Genomic DNA, 23,097 nt, shown 5'->3' with positions numbered 1-23,097 from the left:
ACACACACACACACACACACACACACACACACACACACACACACACACACACACACACACACACACACTATCACGCGCTCAAGTGGCCTCAATTCATAAGTATTAAGCAAGCATTTCTATTCTTATGAAGGCAGGGTTCGAGAGCCAGGCGTTTTGTGAAGTGTGTTTTTACCATCGTTACCCCCTGAAATATTAACTGGAAGAAAACGGGATGCGGTGTAAATACGTACTGGCTCTCTCTCTCTCTCTCTCTCTCTCTCTCTCTCTCTCTCTCTCTCTCTCTCTCTCTCTCTCTCTCTCTCTCTCTCTCTCTCTCTCTCTCTTCACTGGTGGAGATAGAGGGAAAATTGTTCTTTGTGATGAGTGGAATTAGTTGAAATATCCGGTTCTTTGCCTTGTTCTTCGTGCCAAACTGTCTGTCAAGGAGGAGGAGGAGGAGGAGGAGGAGGTTAAGGAGGAGGAAGAGGAGGAGTGTGTGACGTACTCGTATCAGTGACGTGAAAAATGTTTGCTTGTTTATTTTGTTTATCTATTTTATTTTATGACTGATTTTTAATGCATTTTTTTATTTTTTTCGTTGTTGTATGTGTGTGATTATCTTCAATTTTGTTCCTTAATTTAGCAGAAGATTGCTGTTTATCTTTCGAGGAAATGAGTAATTGAGTCTCTCTCTCTCTCTCTCTCTCTCTCTCTCTCTCTCTCTCTCTCTCTCTCTCTCTCTCTCTCTCTCTCTCTCTCTCTGGTCTTATTTGGAATATTACTTCTTGTTCTGCATTCCATCCTCATCCTCTTCCTCCTCCAACTGTCCCCTCCTCCTCCTCCTCCTCCTCCTCCTCCTCTTCCTCTCTGTAATCCCGCCACTTCATGATTCCAGTAATTCATGGCTAATTTTCTTTACAAATTGAGGCGTGTAAAGGCAACAAAAAAAGGAAGAGGAAAAATAAAGGAAAAAAATGAAAAAAAAAGAGAGGAGGAAAAAGATCTACAAAATTATAACTTCCAGAAATAAGCTTTTGTTTTTTTTCACTTTCATTTTTCATTATCCATTGTTTCCTTTTTATTGTATATATGTTTTTTTGTTAATCTACCTTTTTTTTTCATTCGTCATTCATTTTTCATCTTTCCCTGTTCTATGTTATTCATTTTGTTACTTGTACTGTTTCTTTTATTTATGTTTATTCAATAATTTTTCGCTTTCTTTTTTTATATTCAATCTAATTTACTCATTCATTTTTTTTTCACTTACCTGTTCTTTTCTTTTTCATTTCTCGTTTATTTTCTTTCATTTTCACTTGTTCGTTCATTCATTTCCTCACTTGTACCTTTCTCTTCATCTCTCCTTTATTTTCTTAATTCTATCTTATTCACTCATTCATCATATTCTTCTTCCTCGCCATTCACTCACCTTTCCTTCATCCACACATTTATCCAATCATTCATCTACACACCCCATTTATCATTATCTTTCTCTATTCCCTTCATCCATTCCCTCCTCCTCTTCCTCCATTTACTCATTTATTGAATCATCCTTACCTGTATTTTTTTACCTGTTACTTTTTGTATTACCTGAAGGAGGCGTCTCACCTGCCGCACTCTTAATCACTCACCTGTCACTGTTTGGGGGCAAGAAAGATCTATGCAACCGTAGTTTTTTTAAGAATGTGCGGTAATTTCCCTTCTTCTTCCTCTGGTTTCGCTCTTATGGTTCTTTGAGGGTACAGCAGGAGGAGGAGGAGGAGGAGGAGGAGGAGGAGATTATAAGAAGGAGATAAAGGCATGTGAAGAATGTTTATAATTAACTTTAGCCTTGCTTGTTGTTGTTGTTGTTGTTGTTGTTGTTGTTGTTGTTGTTGTTGTTGTTTACTTATTATTGTTATTACCTATTACTCAAATTCTTTCTCTCGGTTTTTCTTTCTTTTTTTTCTTATTTATATATTTATTCATTTAATCCTTGCCTTTTTTTCGTTACTATTTGTTACTCTCCTCCTCCTCCTTCTCCTCCTCCTCCTCCTTTTTGTTCTTCTTGTTCTTGTTCTTCATCCAGAGCATTCCGTCACTCGCTCCTCGTTTTCTATAACAGCGCAGCAACAGGCTGTGTGTGTGGTGGTGGTGGTGGTGGTGGTGGTGGTGGTGGTGGTGGTGGTGGGGTTACAGAGCAAGACACGCGGGGTATAGTTGTGTTGATATATTTACACGAGCAGCCTCCACAGATATGCATTTAACACTGGAGTACAGACAGACGCTGACACGAGACGGAACAGAAACATAAATATATCATCTCCAGACCACGATGAGATATGACACGAATAAATAAGACCGAGGGAACTTAGGCGCTACGGATGAGGGTCGCTCTCTGGCGGGGTGAGGGTGAGGGTGAGGGGAGGGGTGAGGGGAGGGGTGAGGGGTGGTGGTTGTGGTGGTGGTGGTGGTGGTGGTGGTGGTGGTGGTGGTTTCGCCTCCGTCCGCGGCCACGGATAGTCGGGGGAACACCTGTCGGTCTGTCTGGCTGTCGGTCCTTTGCACAGTTAATATCACGCGGCTGCAGGGGGGCGGGGATCGGCGCCCCCTGCCATGCTGGACAGACCAACACACTAAAGCTTCAGTCAGTGGGAGGGGGTGCCCCCCGCGGCGAGGGGCGGCGCCGCGCCTCACGTGAGGGCGGCTAGGGGTCCCCGGGCGAGGGCGTGGATCTCCTGATGCTGACGCTGATGGAGGACGGGAGGTGCGGCAGGGGCGGGGGCCCGCGCTCCTCCCCCCGGGCCGAGGTGTCCTGGGGGAGGTGGTGTGGATGGCCCGCCGGGGAGGGCTGGACGGGAGGCAGGGGGGCGGGGCTGCGGGTGGCGGCGAGGGGCGTGGCCTCGCAGGGCGGCGCGGCGTCGCGGGCGTCGGGCGGCGGGTCGTGCGGGGTGGGCGGGCAGTCCGCAGGCTCGGAGAGAGACAGCAGCGACGCGATGGAGAAGGTGGAGGGGCGGGGCCGCTTGGCGGGCGGCGTGGCGGGGCTCTTGGGCGAGGAGGGCGTGGCTGTGGGCGTGGGCGTGGGCGGCTCCTGCGAGGAGTCTGGGCCCAGGCCCAGGTCGGAGAAGTCCCGGGACTCGTCCTGGTCCGAGGCGTCGCCCACCACGTCGATCTCCGGCTCCGGCTTGTGCTGGTTCTCGTACTCGCGCCGCAGCTGCTCCAGGCTCACGTGCACGCCCTTCAGGGCAAGCTTCCGCTGCTGCCGCTCCAGCTGCTTCAGGAGCTTCTTCTCGCGGCGGACGCGCTCCCGCCGCTCTAGCTCCTCGGGCGGGATGGGCTCGCCTGAGCACGTCTGCGGGTGGGCGTTGTGGGCGGGGCGCCCCGGGCCCTTCCTCGTCTGCTCCTTCTTGCGCCACTTGGCTCGCCGGTTCTGGAACCACACCTGCAACACAGCAAAGCACGCGTCAGCACACCCACGCATGGCACCGGCACTCAGGCACGCACTAACACACAGCAACAGCTACACAGCAACACAGCAACACACCAGTAACAGCAGCAGCAGCAGCAGCAGCAGCAGCAGCAGCAGCAACACGCCGCGCCGCCTGCCTGCTTCCCTGCCTGGCCCTTCACACCCTCGTGCGTGGCGACACCAAACACTGATCCCACCCGCTTGATAATACTCTCTCTCTCTCTCTCTCTCTCTCTCTCTCTCTCTCTCTCTCTCTGTCAGGTCAGGCCCGCTGCCGCCGCCGCCGCCGCCGCCGCCGCCGCCGCCACTGTCCTCCCTCACCTCCCTAACCTCGCCTCGTCCGTCACCGTCATGCACTTGATCACTCCCTCTACCCTCCCCACCCCACCTCTCGCACACACACACACACACACACACACACACACACACACACACACACAGGAGTCGCCGCCACTGAAGCATCGACCGTCAATTCAATTTGTGTCACCTTCCCCGGCGACTAGTGCGTGCGTGCTGTAATGGCGCCCCCTGCACCATCATAATAGATATCCAGACACTCGCCGGCCCCCCTCACCCCCCTCCCTCCCTCGCCTCTCCACCGCATGCAATTCTTAGCCTTAATGCGCGGCTGCCGACAGGTGAAGACTGCCTGCCACTGCCTGCCATGCCGCGCCTCCCCTGTGTAGCGTACGAGTGACCGAGCTATTTCCACCGTTAAGGATGCGTGCGGGAAGGGTGAAGGGAGCGGGGGGCAGGGGTCCCATCACGCTATTCCTGCACGCTGGGTATATCAGCTCGATTTATTAATATCTACAAAACAAGCATAGCGGTGTTACTGTGAGTCGCGTCCCTTACCTGTCCTTAACCCTTTATTCTCCCTTACTGCGCCCCCTTATCTCCTCATTCTCCCTTACCTACCCTTAATCTCCCCTTACCTGGCATGGCACCTGAAATCTCCCTTACCTTAATCCTTTATTCTCCCTTACTTGGCTCTCTTACCTCTTTATTCTCCCTTACCTGGCTTACCTACCCTTAATCTCCCTTTACCTGGCCTGGCACCTGAAATCTGCCTTACCTTAATCCTTTATTCTCCCTTACTTGGTTCCCTTACCCCTTTATTCTCCCTTAACTGGCCTTTAATTCTTTAATCCCCCTTACCTGCCATTAACCCTTTATTCTCCCTACCTGTCCTTACCTTAACCCTTTACTCCCCCTTCCCTGGCCTTATCAGCCCTTAAAACCCCCTACCCCGTAACCCTTTCCTTACTTTCCCACCCCTCCCCTACTCCCTCACTCCTTCCCATCCTCGTACCTCCCCTTACTCCCCCTTCCACACTAACCATTGCTTCTTAAATAGTAAATTAAAAGGAATAGGAAATAGAGGAATAAAAGGAAAAAAAAAGCAATAGTCAGATAGAGTTAGAAGTTTAATGGCCAGGTAAACACACCTTGATCTTCCCCAGTCAGTGAAAGGTGAATTAAGTAATTTTGTGAATCGAAGGTAGAGAGAGAGGGAGAGGGAGAGCGTGAAGGCAAGGGCGGAAGAGGAGGAAAAAGGAATGGGCTAGGGAGAGGCAGGGAGGAGTGAAAGTGATGAAAGGGAAGAAGGGGAGAGAAAATTGAAGGGAGGGAGAGAGGGAGAGAGAAAGAGAGAGAGGGAGAGTTAGATAGGTACGTAGGTAGGTAAGAGAGGGTGTAAATATGAGAGAGAGAGAGAGAGAGAGAGAGAGAGAGAGAGAGAGAGAGAGAGAGAGAGAGAGAGAGAGAGAGAGAGAGAGAGAGAGAGAGAGAGAGGGCGTTTTTTAGCAGCGTGCGAGAAACAAGATCATAATAAAGAGAAAATAGAAAAAAGAAAAAAATATTGAAAATGTTGCAAATTAAAGGCTGGAAAACAGGAGGAGGAGGAGGAGGAGGAGGAGGAGGAGGAGGAGGAAGAGGAGGAAGAGGAGGAGGAGGACGAGGAGAACAAGAACAAGAACTACAACAACAACAACAAGAAAAAATGAAAAGAAGAAAAGAAAAAAAAGACGAAAGGAAGAAAAAATAGAAAAAGAAAAGAACAAAAAAGAAAAAGAAGGAAAAAACACACAAATCTCAAGGTCAGACTCAATTTTCCTCAGATTTTCCTTTTTTTCCCCGCTCTCTCTTTCCTCTCCCCTTTCCTTCCCTTCTCGCTCTTTTTCCTCTCCCTTTCCTCCCCTTCCACGCTTATTGGATCGTTTATTGATAAGTCTGGGACACGCATGATCAGAGAGAGAGAGAGAGAGAGAGAGAGAGAGAGAGAGAGAGAGAGAGAGAGAGAGAGAGAGAGAGAGAGAAGGATGGTTTAGTGTTTATATACCTACCTCGTCCACCTCTCTCTCTCTCTCTCTCTCTCTCTCTCTCTCTCTCTCTCTCTCTCTCTCTGGTAATCAAATTAAATGAGCGTTTTCAAAATAAGAGAAATTGGTTCACGTGTAATTTTTATTTGATTAAAAGGTAGTACAGGTGTGTGTGTGTGTGTGTGTGTGTGTGTGTGTGTGTGTGTGTGTGTGTGTGTGTGTGTGTGTGTGTACGTGGACTGGTATACACACGCACTCTCTCTCTCTCTCTCTCTCTCTCTCTCTCTCTCTCTCTCTCTCTCTCTCTCTCTCTCTCTCTCTCTCTCTCTCTCTCTCTCTCTCTCTCTCTCTCTCACACACACACACACACACACACACACACACACACACACACACACGTGACTGTCAGTGTGTGAAATGAGCCAATGAATGAATGAATAAATGAATAATGAATGAAGAAAGCGTGGTGTGCATTGTCCAAACACACACACACACACACACACACACACACACACACACACACACACACACACACACACACACACACACACACACACACACACACACACACACACACGACTACACTTGAAGCACGTCAAATATTCATTCATTCATTCTCTCTCTCTCTCTCTCTCTCTCTCTCTCTCTCTCTCTCTCTCTCTCTCTCTCTCTCTCTCTCTCTCTCTCTCTCAATTCCTCTTCTTTATATTTATTTCATTATTTCCTTCCTCTTTTTTCCCTTTTTTTCCTCTCATTTATTTCCTCATTTTATTTCTTATTTTTACGAGTATGAGAAAGAAATTTGGCTCCGTTATTTTCCTCTCCCTCTCTCTCTCTCTCTCTCTCTCTCTCTCTCTCTCTCTCTCTCTCTCTCTCTCTCTCTCTCTCTCTCCTCTGTCTCCTCTCCTTTTCATCTCCGTCTATTACCATTATCATTCTGTTCCGTCTGTCTCTCTTTCTCTTATTCCATCATCATCATCATCATCATCATCATTATTGCCACGTGACCCAAGATGCGTGCGAGGTCAACATTTGGAGGGAGGTCAAAGGAAGAGGAAGAGGAAGAAGAAGAAGAAAAAAAAATTAAGAGTTAGATGAAAAAAAATATATACAGAAACAAGAAAAGAAAGAAAGTAAGAAATAAAGGAGAAAAATACAAGGAAAATTCGAGAGAATGAGAAAAAAACAAAGAAGAAAGAAGAAAGCAAAATAAGAAGAGCGAAAAGATGATAAGAAAAGCAAAACAAACAAAAAAATAACATCGACAATTTCAATAACAAAGAAAAAGCAAGAAAAAAAATGTAGAACGAAGAGGAAAGAGAGATAGAGAATAAAGAGGTGAGAAGGAGAGAAAGAGAGAAGGAAAAGGAAGAAATAAATGTAGAAGAGGAGAAAAAGAGAAAATGAAAGAGAGAAAGAGAAAAAGATAGAAGGAATGGAATAAACAGATGAAAGAGAAGAGAAAGATAAGAAAATAAAGAGGAGAGAAGGAGAGAAAGAGAGAATATGAGAAAATAAAGACGAGAGAAGGGGAGAAAGAGAGAAAGCACGCGAGAAATAGGTGTAAAAGAGAAGAAAAAGAGAGAAAGAAGAGGAGAGAATGAGAGAGAAAGAGAAGGAGGGAACACAGCAAACGAATATAGAATATGAGAAAGAGAGGAAGAGAGACAACGAGAGAAAGAGAGAAAGAGAGAAAGAGAAAAGGGAACACGAGGAATAGAGGCAGCGAAAGAGGAGAAAGAGAAAGAACTAGAGAGAGAGAGAGAGAGAGAGAGAGAGAGAGAGAGAGAGAGAGAGAGAGAGAGAGAGAGAGAGAGAGAGAGAGAGAGAGAGAGAGAGAGAAACAAGGAACGGGAAGAAGAGAAAAAGAGAAGAGGAGAAAACTAAAGAAAGAGGGAAGGAGAGAAAAACGCGAAAAATAGACACAACAAAAGAGGAGAAAGAGAAAGAACTAGAGAGAGAGAGAGAGAGAGAGAGAGAGAGAGAGAGAGAGAGAGAGAGAGAGAGAGAGAGAGAGAGAGAGAGAAATAGCAAGGCGTGGCGAGGCGTGTAGTATGAAGATTTAAGACTCGCTTCACGTGGTCATTGACTGAATAAAACATTAAGAGGCGAACATAAACATTGATTTTCACAAGACTTCAAGAACCCGCCGTGAAATGATTTACACTTCACAAACCAGTCAACGTTTTGTCACCCACGCGTCACCAGTGAAGAAGAGATTGTTACTTCATTGAGGGAGAAGGAAATGGGTTGAAAATATGTTTGTTTTGGTATAAGTATTGAAAAAAGCTTCTTATTTCATTGCGGGAGAAGGAAATGGGTTGAAAATATGTTTGTTTTGGTATAAGTATTGAAAAAAGCTTGTTATTTCATTGCGGGAGAAGGAAATGGGTTGAAAATATGTTTGTTTAAAGAGAAAAGCTTATTATTTCATTAAGGGAGAAGGAAATGGGTTGAAAATATGCTTGTTTTGGTATAAATAAGAGAAAAACTTGTTATTTCATTGAGAGGGAGATAAATGGGTTAAAAATGTTTGTTTTGCCATAAATAAGAGGAAAGTTTGTTATTTCATTGAGAGAGGGTGATAAATGGGTTGAGAATCTGTTTGTTTTGCTATAAATAAGAGGAAAGTTTGTTATTTCATTGAGAGAAGGTGATAAATGGGTTGAGAATCTGTTTGTTTTGCTATAAATAAGAGGAAAGTTTGTTATTTCATTGAGAGAAGGTGATAAATGGGTTGAGAATCTGTTTGTTTTGCTATAAGTAAGAGGAAAGTTTGTTATTTCATTGAGAGGGAGATAAATGGGTTAAAAATGTTTGTTTTGCCATAAATAAGAGGAAAGTTTATTTCATTGAGAGAAGGTGATAAATGGGTTGAGAATCTGTTTGTTTTGCTATAAATAAGAGGAAAGTTTGTTATTTCATTGAGAGAAGGTGATAAATGGGTTGAGAATCTGTTTGTTTTGCTATAAATAAGAGGAAAGCTTGTTATTTCATTGAGAGAAGGTGATAAATGAGTTGAGAATCTGTTTGTTTTGCTATAAATAAGAGGAAAGTTTGTTATTTCATTGAGAGAAGGTGATAAATGGGTTGAAAATCTGTTTGTTTTGCTATAAATAAGAGGAAAGTTTGTTATTTCATTGAGAGAAGGTGATAAATGAGTTGAGAATCTGTTTGTTTTGCTATAAATAAGAGGAAAGCTTGTTATTTCATTGAGAGACAGATAAATGGATCGAAAATAAGAGAAAAGCTTATTTCATTGACAGAGAAAAAGAGAAGTAAGTTGAAAATATGATGTTTTTGATATAGATAAAAAAAAAAAAGTTGAACATTATTTGATTGATCTTAAGAGGAAGTGAAAGAATTTTGATTATAATGAAATGATTGTTACTTCATTGAGAGGAAAGGAGAAACTGGTTGAAAATATGTACGTTTGTCTTTCTGTTAATTGTATGCAGAGGTAGGAGAGACATTTAGGTGTGTTTAAGTAGATCCATGAGAAGGTAGAACACAATAATGACGAAAAATGTTAGTAATTTGTTGAGGGAAAGAGAAAAGGTTAGAATATATGATGGTTTTGCTAGAGATTAGTGTAATGAAAGAGTTTTTAAGAGTGAAGAATATAAGAGAAAGTAAATAAGTTTGGCAATGATGAAATGGTTGTTAATTTGTTAAAGGAAAAGAATGAGGTTGAAAAATGTGCTTGTTTTTCGATAAATTATAAAGAGAAGTAGCATGACAGTGTTAAAAGAGTTTAGAAAATAGATTAGAAAAGAATAGTGCAAGTTTTGATCTACATCGAAGTGAAAGAGTTAAGTGATAAAAAGGTTGTTAATTTGTTTTTGAGACGAGAATTAGCTTGAAAATATGTTTGTTTGTTTGTTTGTTTGTTTGTTTGTTTTGCTATAGAGTATAAGAGGAGCGTGTCTTTTTTTCTGGAGGAACGAACAAAAAATATACAAAACAGAATAAGAAAAGTAGACAAGAATAAAAAAAAACATGAAGGGGAAAAAAGAAGAGGAAAAAAGGAAAGAAAAAGAAGAAAAAACAAACGGAGTCATAAAATACACAAAAAAATAAAATAAAAACAAACACAAGAAAAAAAGGAAAGAAAAGAAAAAAGAAAAAAATGACATAAAAAATTGAAGTACACGAATATTTTAAACACACATGCAAAATAAACAAAGTAGGGAGTGGTGGTGGTGGTGGTGGTGGTGGCGGTGGTGGTAGTGGTAGTGGTACGTACAGGTAATAAGGCGCCCAGGTGAGTCCCAGCGGGGTGCGTGGGGGGAGGGGACAGGTGGGGAGGGGGTAGATGGGGGGATCAGGTTCATAACTAAATCTTTAAGAGTGTCGACTGTAATTTGCTTTAATGGCTTCAAACCACTCACTCTCTCTCTCTCTCTCTCTCTCTCTCTCTCTCTCTCTCTCTCTCTCTCTCTCTCTCTCTCTCTCTCTCTCATTTTTTCCATTTATTCCGTGTCTTTTCATTCTTATCTTTCTCTTATTTCCTTTTCCTCTCTATTTTCTCCTTCCTTCCTTCCTTCTTTCCTTCCTTCCTTCCTTCCTTCCTTCCTTCCTTCCTTCCTTCTTTCCTTCCTTCCTTCCCTCCTTTCTTCCTTCCTTATTCTTGCTTTTCCTATCATCTCCTTTCATTTTTCTTTTCCATCCTCGCCCTTATCGAGATAGAGAGAGAGAGAGAGAGAGAGAGAGAGAGAGAGAGAGAGAGAGAGAGAGAGAGAGAGAGAGAGAGAGATCCATTATGGCTGACTGTATCTCTTAAATCATTATTATCGATCACATTCTCTCTCTCTCTCTCTCTCTCTCTCTCTCTCTCTCTCTCTCTCTCTCTCTCTCTCTCTCTCTCTCTCTCTCATTAATTATTTCCCACAAATTCTCACCTGTGTACCTCATACCCGCCTCTTACCTGAGAATACCTGTCTGATGATGACGATGATTCATGTGTGTGTGTGTGTGTGTGTGTGTGTGTGTGTGTGTGTGTGTGTGTGTGTGTGTTTCTTTGTTTTGACGTTTGAGGATAAGAAATAAAGAAAGAAAAAAAAAAGACACGAATATTGTGAAACGAGGAGGAGGAGAAAGAGGAAGTGTAGTAATAATAATAACAATAATAATGATAATAACAATAACAATAATGAAAAAGAGGAGGAGAAAAGAGAAAAAGAAGAAAGAGGAGAAGGAAGAATAGGAAGGATTGCAAATTTAATACGTATACACACAACGATTCCAGAGAGAGAGAGAGAGAGAGAGAGAGAGAGAGAGAGAGAGAGAGAGAGAGAGAGAGAGAGAGAGAGCAATAGGGGGAGTAGACAAAGCGGCACGAACTGAGAAAATCACGAACGAAACCCTAATAATTTCGTCAAAGTCCGCCATGATGAAGACGAGGAGGAGGAGGAGGAGGAGGAGGAGGAGGAGGAGGAGGAGGTACGTCATGCAATTTGCGGGGGCTATGTAGGGAAGTAGGGGGAGTGGGGGGGCCTTGCCTGCGTAATGGGAGGGGGGTGGAGGGAAGGGAGGGGAGAAGGGAGAGAAGGGAGGAATGGAATAGAGGAAAGGGTTATGGAGAGAAAGAAATGAGAGAAAGAGAGTGAGGGAGGAAGGTAATACATACATACATACATACATACATACATACATGACAGCACGTTTCTACACACACACACACACACACACACACACACACACACACACGCACACTCACACTGTACAAGTAAATGATGAATGAAGATAAAAATTATAAAAGGGAAGAAAGAACGGGAAAGGGTTAAAAGCAAAGAAAAAAAAAAAAAAAAAAAAAAAAACATGAAATTATTTAATATACACGTAGCACATTTTTATTTTTCACTCTCTCTTTATCTTCACCTTCACCCAACCCCATAAAAAAGTAAATAAAAAAAAACACCAATAATAACAGTAATAACAACAATAAAAACACGTACACGAAATTAACGCTTTTATTTTCACCCTTAATCACCCTAAGAATTCACACACACACACACACACACACACACACACACACACACACACACACACACACACACACACACAGACACACGCACCTTTACCATTTTCCTTTCATAAACTCGTAAGGTATTTTCCCATTTACCTGCGCGCACCTTTTACCTTTAGGGAGAAGCTGGTGAAGTTTCAATATTAATACATCTTACGCTGGTGAAGATAAGTGAAATTCCAGTTTTTCTCGCTTCCTTCCCCCTTGGCAAATTTACGAGCGCGTGTTATTTAGCCCAATGTCTCTATTGTGTGATAATAAACTGCAGCACCTTCACACTCGCGCCCTGAGGAACACCTGGCTGGCTGCTGGATGGCTGGCTGGCTGGCTGGCTGTGTTGTGACGGGAGGGAGACAAGGAGAGAGAGACGCAGAGAGATTGTTAGTGTAAATAGAACGAGTTAGGAAGGGAATGAGTTAGGAAGGGAGGGAGACAAAGAGATTATTAGACTAAAGAGAAAGAATTAAGAAAGGAGAGGAATAGGGAGACAGTTAGGAAGGGAGATAGACTGGAAGAGAGATGCTGAGAGGGTGTTAGTGTAAATAGAACGAGTTAGGAAGGGAGGGAGACGAGGCAAAGAGATTATTAGACTAAAGAGAAAGAATTAAGAAAGGAGAGGAATAGGGAGACAGTTAGGAAGGGAGATAAGCAGGGAGAGAGACGCAGAGAGGGTGTTAGTGTAAATAGAACGAGTTAGGAAGGGAGGGAGACTGGGAGACAACGAGACAAAGAGATTATTAGACTAAAGAGAAAGAATTAAGAAAGGAGAGGAATAGGGGGACAGTTAGGAAGGGAGATAAACAGGGAGAGAGACGCAGAGAGGGTGTTAGTGTAAATAGAACGAGTTAGGAAGGGAGGGAGACTGGGAGACAACGAGACAAAGAGATTATTAGACTAAAGAGAAAGAATTAAGAAAGGAGAGGAATAGAGAGACAGTTAGGAAGGGAGATAAACAGGGAGAGAGACGCAGAGAGGGTGTTAGTGTAAATAGAACGAGTTAGGAAGGGAGGGAGACTGGGAGACAACGAGACAAAGAGATTATTAGACTAAAGAGAAAGAATTAAGAAAGGAGAGGAATAGGGAGACAGTTAGGAAGGGAGATAAACAGGAAGAGAGATGCTGAGAGACTGTCAGGGTAAATTGATAGAGTTAAGAAGGGTCAGAGAGGGAGATAGACGCAGAAAGACTGTCAGAATAGAGAAAGAGTTAGGAAGGGAGAGCTACAAGGAGAGAGGGAGACAGACGCAGGGACTATGAGATTTGAAAATAAAGAAAACGAGAATTGAAAAAATAGTAATGAAGAAGCAGACAGACAAACCAAACAAACAAACGAACAGAACAGAACAACAACAACAACAACAACAACAACAACAAATTAAAGAACAGTAATGAACAAAACCTTAACCTTCTCACAAAAAAAAGACGAAAAAAAATGGAGACAAAAACACAGAAAACTAACAAACAAATACACACAACAACAACAACAACAACAACAACAACAACAAAAGAAAGAAAGAAAGAAAGAAAGAAAGAAAGAAAGAATAGTAATGAATAAACGAACAAAACACAAAACAACATTCTTACGACAAACAAACACACGAACACAAACACACACGAGAAAAACAAGAAAACAAACAAACAAACAAACAAAACAATCACAAACAGCCTCAAACCAACACAAACTTTCATTCTAAAATAACAAGACAACCTTTCATCCTTTCTAACCTAACAACACAAGCTTTCTTCCAGCCAAACTAACACCACTTAAAACTTCTCCCTCTCGTCTCCCTATTCTCTCCCTAGCCCAGCCCGTCACAGCCACACGCTCTCCCAGAAGTCTCGCCACTCGGGCCCAAACAAACCCATACATTTGGCTCCATTGATCACGTGGGAATGTGCCAGCGTACCACCACACCTGCTATCTGTCTCACCTTGCCTTGAAACTAAGAGGAATTTATTTATATCTTGATAAGGGAGAGAGAGGGAGACGGAGAGAAAGAGTTGTAGTGGTAGATATGGTAATAGTAGTAGTAGTAGTAGTAGTAGTAGTAGTAGTAGTAGTAGTAGTAGTAGTAGTAGTAATCCTTTGTTCCTACTGTATGTCTCTTTTCATGTGAGCAAAATTAAGGAAAAGTAAAAAAATAAATAAAAATGAATAAAATTGATGTATTTCAGTGGCGTTTTGCAAGGTATGTGTTTGGTGCCTTTGCTGTTTATGTGTGTGTTTGTAGGTACGTGTGTGTGTGTGTGTGTGTGTGTGTGTAGGTGTCATACTCCAACAGACAAACCCATAACGACCCCAACAAGCTAACGAGGCAATTAACAAAACAAGGCAGCAGATAATCAAACCACACCTTAACTGACCTAGAAACCCCTCCCTCCTCCCTCCCTCCCTCCTTCCCTCCCTCCCTCCCTTCCCTCCAGTCCCTCCACTTTCTTCCCTTCCTCTCTTAAATCCTCTCTGCCCTCGTTCTGACCATTCATTCCTCCTCTTTCTCCTCTTTCGTTCTCCTTCTCTCCATCGTTAGCCTCCACTCGCCCACTCACCCTCCCGTCCACTCTCCCGGCGGTGGAGGCGAGTGGTTGAGCGGTCCACGGTCCACCTTACAAAAAGTGGAGCCATTAATCAGCTGAGTCTATTTCTTACATGAACAATTTTCCACCTTGATTCCGATGCTTGTCTCAACAACCCACTCACTGAACGGGCTCTCTCTCTCTCTCTCTCTCTCTCTCTCTCTCTCTCTCTCTCTCTCTTTCAGTTCTCCTATTTTTCTCTAATTTGTGACGAAGCTTCATGTTGTTTCGAAGTGTTTAAGAGGAGGAGGAGGAGGAGGAGGAGGAGGAGGGGAGGAGAGGAGAGGAGAGGAGAGGGGAGGGGAGAAGAGAAATGCGATGCTGTGAGAGAAATGTGAGAGAACTAGAGAGAGAGAGAGAGAGAGAGAGAGAGAGAGAGAGAGAGAGAGAATGCTAACAGAGAGACAGAGACATTAAAGAGACAGATAAAACGCATAGAGGTCTTGCTATCTCTCTCTCTCTCTCTCTCTCTCTCTCTCTCTCTCTCTCTCTCTCTCTCTCTCTCTCTCTCTCGGTGTGTGTGCGTGTGTGTGTGTGTGTTTTTGTTCGTTCTTGCCCGAATAGCAACTGTCGTGGTGCTTTGGGCAATAAGGAGAGACAAAAAGGCAATGAAATGGAGATAGGGAGAGAGAGGGAGGGAGAGGGAGAGAGAGGAAGAGCGGGAGAGAGGGAGAGGGGGAGAGAGGGAGAGGGAGAGGGAGAGGGAAAAAAAATGTGAATTAAGGAAGAATTTTTGAAGTAGATAAAAAGAAATGGAAAGATAATTAAGTGAGAGAGAGAGAGAGAGAGAGAGAGAGAGAGAGAGAGAGAGAGAGAGAGAGAGAGAGAGAGAGAGAGAGAGATTGCTCCACTTTATGAATAATTAGAGATAGCAACTTGAAAACTCTCTCTCTCTCTCTCTCTCTCTCTCTCTCTCTCTCTCTCTCTCTCTCTCTCTCTCTCTCTCTCTTACTAAACACCTGGCTCTCACAACTCACTCCCTCTCTCACCTGTCATTAAGCCATCATTCTTTAAAAGCTCTCTCTCTCTCTCTCTCTCTCTCTCTCTCTCTCTCTCTCTCTCTCTCTCTCTCTCTCTCTCTCTCTCTCTCTCTCTCTCTCTCTCTCTCTCTCTCTCTCTCTCTCTCTCTCTCTCTCTCTCTCTCTCTCTCTCTCTCTCTCTCTCTCTCTCTCACTTCCTTACACCTGCGAGTAATGACACGTGTCCACACTCTTATCTTCTCCCACTCTTCCACATCAACTCTCTCCTCTCACTCTCACATCCACTTACCTCTCCACTTACTCACCTCTCACATCTGCCGCCTCGTTTCCCTCTCCCACCCTCTCATTTTGACATTAATAATCATTCACACCCGAGTTATTCATTTTGTTCACCTTGTTTCTTAGTTTTTGCTGGTTATGTTGCTTCCTCCTCCCTTGCGTATATCTCTTAGCAGCAGGAGTCGAGAGTGCCCTTTGATATACCCTTTAGAATCTTACAAGGGCGACTGTACGTTTTTTTCTTTGATTTTTTAGCCTTCCCTTAGCTGCAAGAGTCATGATGCTCTTAGAAATGTCCCTTAGAAGTTTATAAGAGTTATATTATCACTTTCTTTCGTATATATATTCTCTCTTTTAGCTTATCTGTGGTTTGTTTTTATTATCGCTATTTTAACCTTCCTTTTTTGCTGATTTGAGTATTTTGTAACGGCAGAATGTGATTGTGATGTGGTATGATTTTATTTCTTTTATCTTTCTCTCTTTTTTATTTTTATCGATTCGTTAGCCTCTCTCTCTCTCTCTCTCTCTCTCTCTCTCTCTCTCTCTCTCTCTCTCTCTCTCTCTCTCTCTCTCTCTCTCTCTCTCTCTTAACTGTAGGAATTACTCAGCTATACCTTCAGGAAATATGTACTGCAAGTTCTTATGGGTGTTTTTATTTTTTCCGCTTTATGCAATCTATGAAAATGCAGCACTGGTAAAGTTTTCATTAGTCAGTCAGTTAGTCAGTCAGTCATTCAGTCATTCAGTCAGTCAGTCAGTCATTCAGTCAGTCAGTCAGTCAGTCAGTCAGTCAGTCAGTCAGTCAGTCTATAGTGATGCAGTATCGCTAAACTTGTAATCAGTCAGTCAGTCAGTCAGTCAGCCAGCCACGCCCTTAGCAATCCTTCGTACAGCATTACAATAAGTCTTCCGTCTCTTTCTTCCCCTCTTTCTTCCTCTTTCTTCCCCGTATAAAGATTTAAAACGATAAAACAGCCCCAGAATTATATATAAATCAGTCAGTCAGTCAGTCATTCAGTCAGTTCTCCTACGGTAGCTGCAGGAGACCCCCACGCCCTTAGAAGCCCATTACTTATAGAAACACATCCTCTTCTTCCCTTCCTCATTCCTTTATCGTGTTACTGTGTCGCTCAAGCCTCATTCACTCAATCCCTCAGTCTCCCTCCCGTGGCCGCAGGAGACCGCCGCGCCCCCAGACTCCCTCCTCCAGGCAGTACTCACGGCGACTCTGCTTTCGGTGAGGCCCAGACGCATGGCGAGGGCTTCCCGCATGAACACGTCGGGGTAGTGGGAGCCCTCGAACGCCCGCTCCATCTCCTCCAGCTGCCACGAGTTGAAGTTAGTGCGGGAGCGTCGCCTCTTGGCCGCCGCGTCGCCGTCTGCGTCGTCTGGGTCTGTTTGGGGGAGAGAGAGAAAGAGGGTGGGTTTTAATATGAGTCTGGTACCTGAGGGAGGCGGTGAAGGTGGTGTCTTGTGTTTACCAATGTTGAAATGCAGTTATTAGTTTGTGTAGAAGCAAAATAGGAATGAGAGAGAGAGAGAGAGAGAGAGAGAGAGAGAGAGAGAGAGAGAGAGAGAGAGAGAGAGAGAGAGAGAGAGAGAGAGAGAGTTTGTGTGTTTGTTACCTGAAGAAGGCGGTGTAGGTGGTGTCTTGTGTTTATTGATGTTAAAATGCAGTTATTAGTTTGTGTAGAAGCAAAATCGGAAGGAGAGAGAGAGAGAGAGAGAGAGAGAGAGAGAGAGAGAGAGAGAGAGAGAGAGAGAGAGAGAGAGAGAGAGAGAGTTTGTGTTTGTTACCTGGAGGAGGCGGTGAAGGCGGTGTGTTATGTCTGGTGTTGTTGAAATGGAGTTAGTATCTTCTTTTTAACCTTAATCGTTCCTTCTATTTTTTTTTCTCTTCCAGTGTCACTTGTTTACCTGAAGGAGGCGGTGAAGGTGGTGTCTTGTGTCTGGTGTTGTTAAAATGGAAGCAAAATCGTGTCTTCTTTTTAATTTTCCTTGCTACTTTCCATCCGTCTCCCTTCACTGAGTTTCCTGAAGGAGGCGTGAAGATACTAGGTACGTTATTTTCGCTGTTAAAATGACGATATTAGTTTCCGTTGAAGCCAAATCGTTCATTCTTATTTATTTTCCTTCCACGGTCACTGGTTCACCTGAAGGAGGCGGCGGTAGTGGCTGGTTTTGTCTTTCGCTGTTAAAATCTAGATATTAGTTTGTTTATATCAAATTGTTCGTTCTTATTTTTTATGCTTTTTTTTTATTGTTTCTCTCTCTCTCTCTCTCTCTCTCTCTCTCTCTCTCTCTCTCTCTCTCTCTCTCTCTCTCTCTCTCTCTCCTTCCGTCTTCCTTCATTGAATTTTCCTGAAGAAGGCGACGAAAGTGACGTGTTTCTCTTGTTATTAAAACCGTACTATTAGTTTTCTGTCAAAGCGAAATCGTTCATTCTTTTTTTTTTATTTTTCTCGTTATTTTTCTCCTATTTCCCTTCGTTAAAATTTCCTGAAGGAGGCGTTGAAGAAGGTCCCGATTTCTATATTACTTCCTCCTATCTCCCTTAATTGAATTTCCTGAGGGAGGCACTGACGGAGTCCCGGATTCCTTCATAATCTCCTTCTGTCTCCCTTTATTGAATTTTCTGAAGGAGGCGCTGACGGAGTTCCGGGTTCCTTCGTAATCTCCTTCTGTCTCCCTTTATTGAATTTCCTGAAGGAGGCGCTGACGGAGTTACGGGTTTCTGTTAGGCCAAATGGTTCCTTCTTTTCCATTTGCTTTGTTTTCCGTCCGTCCCTGCTCATAGAATTACCTGAAGGAGGCGGCGCAGGTGTTCATTAGCTGCCGTTGTTGTTAAGACCAAGTTATTACTTTGTATTTACCGAAAGTGCCTCTTGTTTTCCATTTTCTTTCTCCTCAACCGGCCCTTCTTTTCCTCGTTTTCCTCCAGGGACAACACGGAGGGAGGAAAGGAAGGAGGACTGGAGGAAATGGAGAGAAAAATAAAGTTAGTGATTATTTTTTTCTTTCCTCCTTTGTTTTTTCGTTTTATTTTCTTTCTGTCCGGAGAGAGAGAGAGAGAGAGAGAGAGAGAGAGAGAGAGAGAGAGAGAGAGAGAGAGAGAGAGAGAGAGAGAGAGAGAGAAAAGACAAGGGAAATGAGACAAAATTATCCTTTCGTTTCTATCGTTTCTTCCAAGAGAGAGAGAGAGAGAGAGAGAGAGAGAGAGAGAGAGAGAGAGAGAGAGAGAGAGAGGAAAAGACAAGGAAAATGAGACAAAATTATCCTTTCGTTTCTATCGTTTCTTCCAAGAGAGAGAGAGAGAGAGAGAGAGAGAGAGAGAGAGAGAGAGAGAGAGAGAGAGAGAGAGAGAGAGAGAGAGAGAGAGAAAGTAGAAAAAAACGAAAACAAGACAAAATTATCCTTTCCAAGAGAGAGAGAGAGAGAGAGAGAGAGAGAGAGGGAGCAAGGACGCCGTGTAGTCTTAACCCGCTTCCGGTGTTACGTTCTGGACAGGCGGCGCAGCGCTGTATGTTGGTTGCTTTTTGGGGCGGAAATCATGGCGGACACTTACCACGATCAGCTGCTGACCAAATAAGAAGCGACGGTGTAATAAGAGTTCTGGAAAGTACGTATTACCTGATATTCCGCCCCATTTTCTTTGCAGTCGGGCGTGTTCGGGGGTAACTCCTCCAAACTGACTAATATTATGACGCGTCGCCAATCTTTATCGCTGATTTGTCGCGGCGTGTGATGAAATGGTTGTGTTGGTGTTGGTTAGTTGGATGGCGAGGGTTTATTTGTGTGTAGTAAGTGTGAGGGAGAGGAGAGGGTTAGAGAGAGGCAGGACGGACGGACAGACAGACAGACAGGCAAGCGAGCGAGCGAAACACGAACAAGAAGTAAGAATTTAATAACTTCATTCCAAAGATTACAATATTTTTACGCCAACATCTGCGTCGCGGTCACTGCTCAGGGGAGGGAAGACGCGGGGCCCTACCCACACCCCTACCCCTTACCCCTGCACCCACACCCCACCCACACACCCACACACCCACACCCAGGGGCAAGGCGGCACATCAAGGAAAAGACAAGTGACAATCTAACCGCAGCTGACTGACCACCACCACCACTACCAGTACAACCACCACCACCACCACCGCCCGAGCTGACAGAACCCAAAACAAACGTGTATTTTTCCTCAGCAGCGTTTACTCGGCGTGTTCGTGGGCTGCTTGGGGAGAACCATTTAATCAATATCACTTAAGTTGCGGAATTGCATCTGCGGAGTGGGTGAAAATAGCGCTGAGGGAGGAGAAAACAGCCGCAATGCATTCCCGCCTCCTCGTCTGAACGGCTGGCTGGATGGCGGCTGATGGTGTAAATAACAGCTCACCCTCTCATCTGCCTCGGAGTCGGCGGCCGGGGCGTTAGAACGAGTGTAATTAAACTGAATAACAAGCTCGGTGGTTGGCGCTAATTCCTACCCACACCTTCGAATCAATTAGAGGTGTAGCGTGGAAAATAACATAGCATGGGTTCCTAATGCTGGGTTGCCGCGCCGCCACGGGAGACTTCGCTGTCTTGACGTATGGTGGGTAATGAGTTTGTGATACGCTCTCTCTCTCTCTCTCTCTCTCTCTCTCTCTCTCTCTCTCTCTCTCTCTCTCTCTCTCTCTCTCTCTCTCTCTCTCTCTCTCTCTCTCTCTCTCTCTGCCACTTAGCCCTCCCTCCACCCACGCCACTTACCGACGTAGCGTGAAGTATAGCAAAACTCCACGTGTGTGTGTGTGTGTGTGTGTATGTGTGTGTGTGTGTGTGTCATGGTAAACAACGCACGAAAGGGAATCACTTTGAGGAGTATGTAAAAGAATAGGTGGTAACTGTGTGTGAATGAGTGCTTCCTCTCTCTCTCTCTCTCTCTCTCTCTCTCTCTCTCTCCACGAAAGCTTAAAGGGAATTATGAAAAGAAAAAAAAATATGGTTACTTTGTTTATTAAGTACCGGACGAAACAGTACGTAGAAATGGTGCTTATGTCCCTCCCTCCCCCTCCCTCCTTCCCTCCCTCCTTCCCTCCCTCCCTTCCTCCCTATTTGAAGCAGACGCCATGAATCAGCTCGCTCTAAAAGGCTCACATCAGCGCGTCCTAATTGTCGTAATGAATGACGTTTGGGTCTTGAGGAGCGAGAGACGCTGGCCGGAAGCTCTGAAGGTAAGTGGAGCAGAGAGGAAGTTATCATCATCACACTGAAGCAACGCGCCTCGCCATGTCCCCCTTAACCCACACTCACCTCTCCTCTTCCCCGCTAATACCTCACTCCCTTCCTCTCTCTAATTTCTCAGCTTCCTGCCCCTTCTTCGCTGGCCGCTCGCTGGTGAAGGAAAGTTTGTGTTCGTCTCTCTCTCTCTCTCTCTCTCTCTCTCTCTCTCTCTCTCTCTCTCTCTCTCTCTCTCTCTCTCTCTCTCTCTCTCTGTCTGTGTTGAAATTCTCAGCTTTCCTTTGGTTTATGACAATTTTTTATAAGGAGGAAGTCAGTGAAGAAAATAAATTTATGGGTATGTGGGAGGAGAACCTGATAATTTGAACTAAAGTCTCTCTCTCTCTCTCTCTCTCTCTCTCTCTCTCTCTCTCTCTCTCTCTCTCTCTCTCTCTCTCTCTCTCTCTCTCTCTCTCTCTGTCTGTCTCGTCTCCGTACGTGTTGAAATTCTTAACTTTACTTTGGTTTATGAAGGAAGTCGGTAAAGGGAGCGAAAATTTATAGGCGGGAACCTGATAATTTGTCGTGCACTGAAATTAGATAGTGGAAAGACGTGGTTTTTCAAATGTACATAGAGAGCGGTTTGCTTCATTCCCAGACACGTTGTTGTATTTAGATTGAACTGTTTTGCGACAACGTAAGGTTAATGTTGGTGTTTGTGAATAGAAAATACCGAGAGGGAATATAAATAGTAAAACAAAATATAAGTGGTTTGCGAAACAGATACTTACTTATTCCCAGACGCGTTATCGTATTTATTGAACTGTTTTGCGATAACGGAAGATTAATTTTAATGTTTGTGAATAGAAAATACCGAGAGGGAAATTAAATTGTAAAAAATATAAGTGGTTTGTGAAATAGACACTGTGATACTTGTTCCCACACATGTTACTGTATTTATATTGAAGTGTTTTGCGACAAAAGAAGATTAATATTGGTGTTTGCGAATGGAAAATACCGAGAGGGAAATAAAATAGTAAAAAAAGAATAAATAAATAAGTAGTTTGCGGAACAGACACATTTTCTTCATTCTCAGTTATTGTATTGTTTATATTCAATCATTTGACGTTAACGGAAGATTAAAATTGATGTTTGCGAATAGAAAGCACTGAGAGGACCTGATCTGATCATTTGCCGCCCACTGAAATTAAATAGTAAATAAGAAATGCGAAATACACACGGCTTCACTTTCATTCAATTAGATTTAATTATTTTACGTCACCGGAAAATTAATATTGATGACTGCGAATAGAAAACATTGTGAGGACTTGCTAATTTGCCGCCGACTAAAATTAAATAGTAAAAATAAATGGTTTGTAAAATAGAGCGAGATTTGGTTCATTCTCAGGCATATTACTGTGTGTATATTCAATTATTTTTACTTAAACGAAGAATTTATATTGATGCTGCAGATAGAAAATACTGAGAGAAACCTTATACAGACTAGAGTGAGGAGGAGGAAGAGGAGGAGGAAGAAGAGGAGGAGGAGTGACAAGAGAATATGAGGGAGGACGAACACGGATAGAAAAAGGAAAAAAGAAAAAAGGTAAAAGGGAAATAGAAAGATATTAAATATTACGAAAGAGGAGAAGAAGAGATCTATAACAGTTACATCGACTAACGAATGAAAGAAATAACAAAAAAAAAAAAAAAAAACGAACAAACTTAAATATTGTTAATGAAATATGACAAGCACGTAAACTGAGTGATAAAAATTTACGCCTGTTATTATTGACCGATCTATTTACTTACCTTAATGCAATGAGAGCTATAACTATTACATTCACTAAGAGAGTGTGAGAAAAAAATTGTTAATAAAATATGACAAGCACGTGAACTAACGATTTATAAAATGCATGTTATTATTGACCGATCTATTTATTTTATCTTAGTGTAATGAGATCTATAACTATTACATTAACTAATGAGAGTGCGAGAGAGAAAAAAAAACCCTTATTATTTATTGTTAATGAAATATGATACGTATATGAAGTAACGAGTGATAAAAATGTCCGTTATTATTGACCGATCTATTTATTTATCTTAGTGTAATGAGATCTATAACTATTACATTAACTAAGAGAGTGCGAGAGAAAAAGAGAAAAAAAATACTTATTGTTAATGAAATATGACACGTATATGAAGTAACGAGTGATAAAAATGTCCGTTATTATTGACCCGATCTATTTATTTATCTTAGTGTAATGGGATCTATAACTATTACATTAACTAAGAGTGCGA

At 43.2% G+C, this 23,097-nt stretch overlaps 1 protein-coding gene and 1 long non-coding RNA gene across 3 annotated transcripts in view; one reads left to right on the top strand and one right to left on the bottom strand.

The window, feature by feature from the left end:
• Positions 1-2,170: 2,170 nt before the first annotated feature.
• The window catches only part of LOC135091947 (homeobox protein unc-4 homolog), a 42,855-nt gene continuing 21,928 nt past the window's right edge, over positions 2,171-23,097 (bottom strand). Inside the window, exons 2-3 of one of the 2 annotated variants that reach the window (XM_063990003.1) lie at positions 16,828-17,000; positions 2,171-3,397 (exon numbers count right to left, since the gene is read on the bottom strand). In XM_063990003.1, the coding sequence (XP_063846073.1) occupies positions 2,663-3,397; positions 16,828-17,000 (908 nt within the window). In that variant the 3' untranslated portion in view covers positions 2,171-2,662. Of the gene's footprint in view, positions 3,398-3,499; positions 3,902-16,827; positions 17,001-23,097 lie in introns of those variants that run through there. The other variant, XM_063990004.1, reaches the window with a different exon arrangement.
• The window catches only part of LOC135091948 (uncharacterized), a 10,461-nt gene continuing 8,135 nt past the window's right edge, over positions 20,772-23,097 (top strand). Inside the window, exon 1 of the long non-coding RNA XR_010262709.1 lies at positions 20,772-20,810. This is a non-coding gene — a long non-coding RNA (uncharacterized LOC135091948). The remainder of the gene's footprint in view (positions 20,811-23,097) is intronic.

Source organism: Scylla paramamosain, chromosome 39 (assembly GCF_035594125.1).
Source record: "Scylla paramamosain isolate STU-SP2022 chromosome 39, ASM3559412v1, whole genome shotgun sequence".
In the NCBI taxonomy this organism is placed as follows: Eukaryota; Metazoa; Arthropoda; class Malacostraca; order Decapoda; family Portunidae; genus Scylla; species Scylla paramamosain.
The sequence above is the reverse complement of the archived record's forward strand: the minus strand, read 5'-3'. Positions and strand labels throughout refer to the sequence as shown.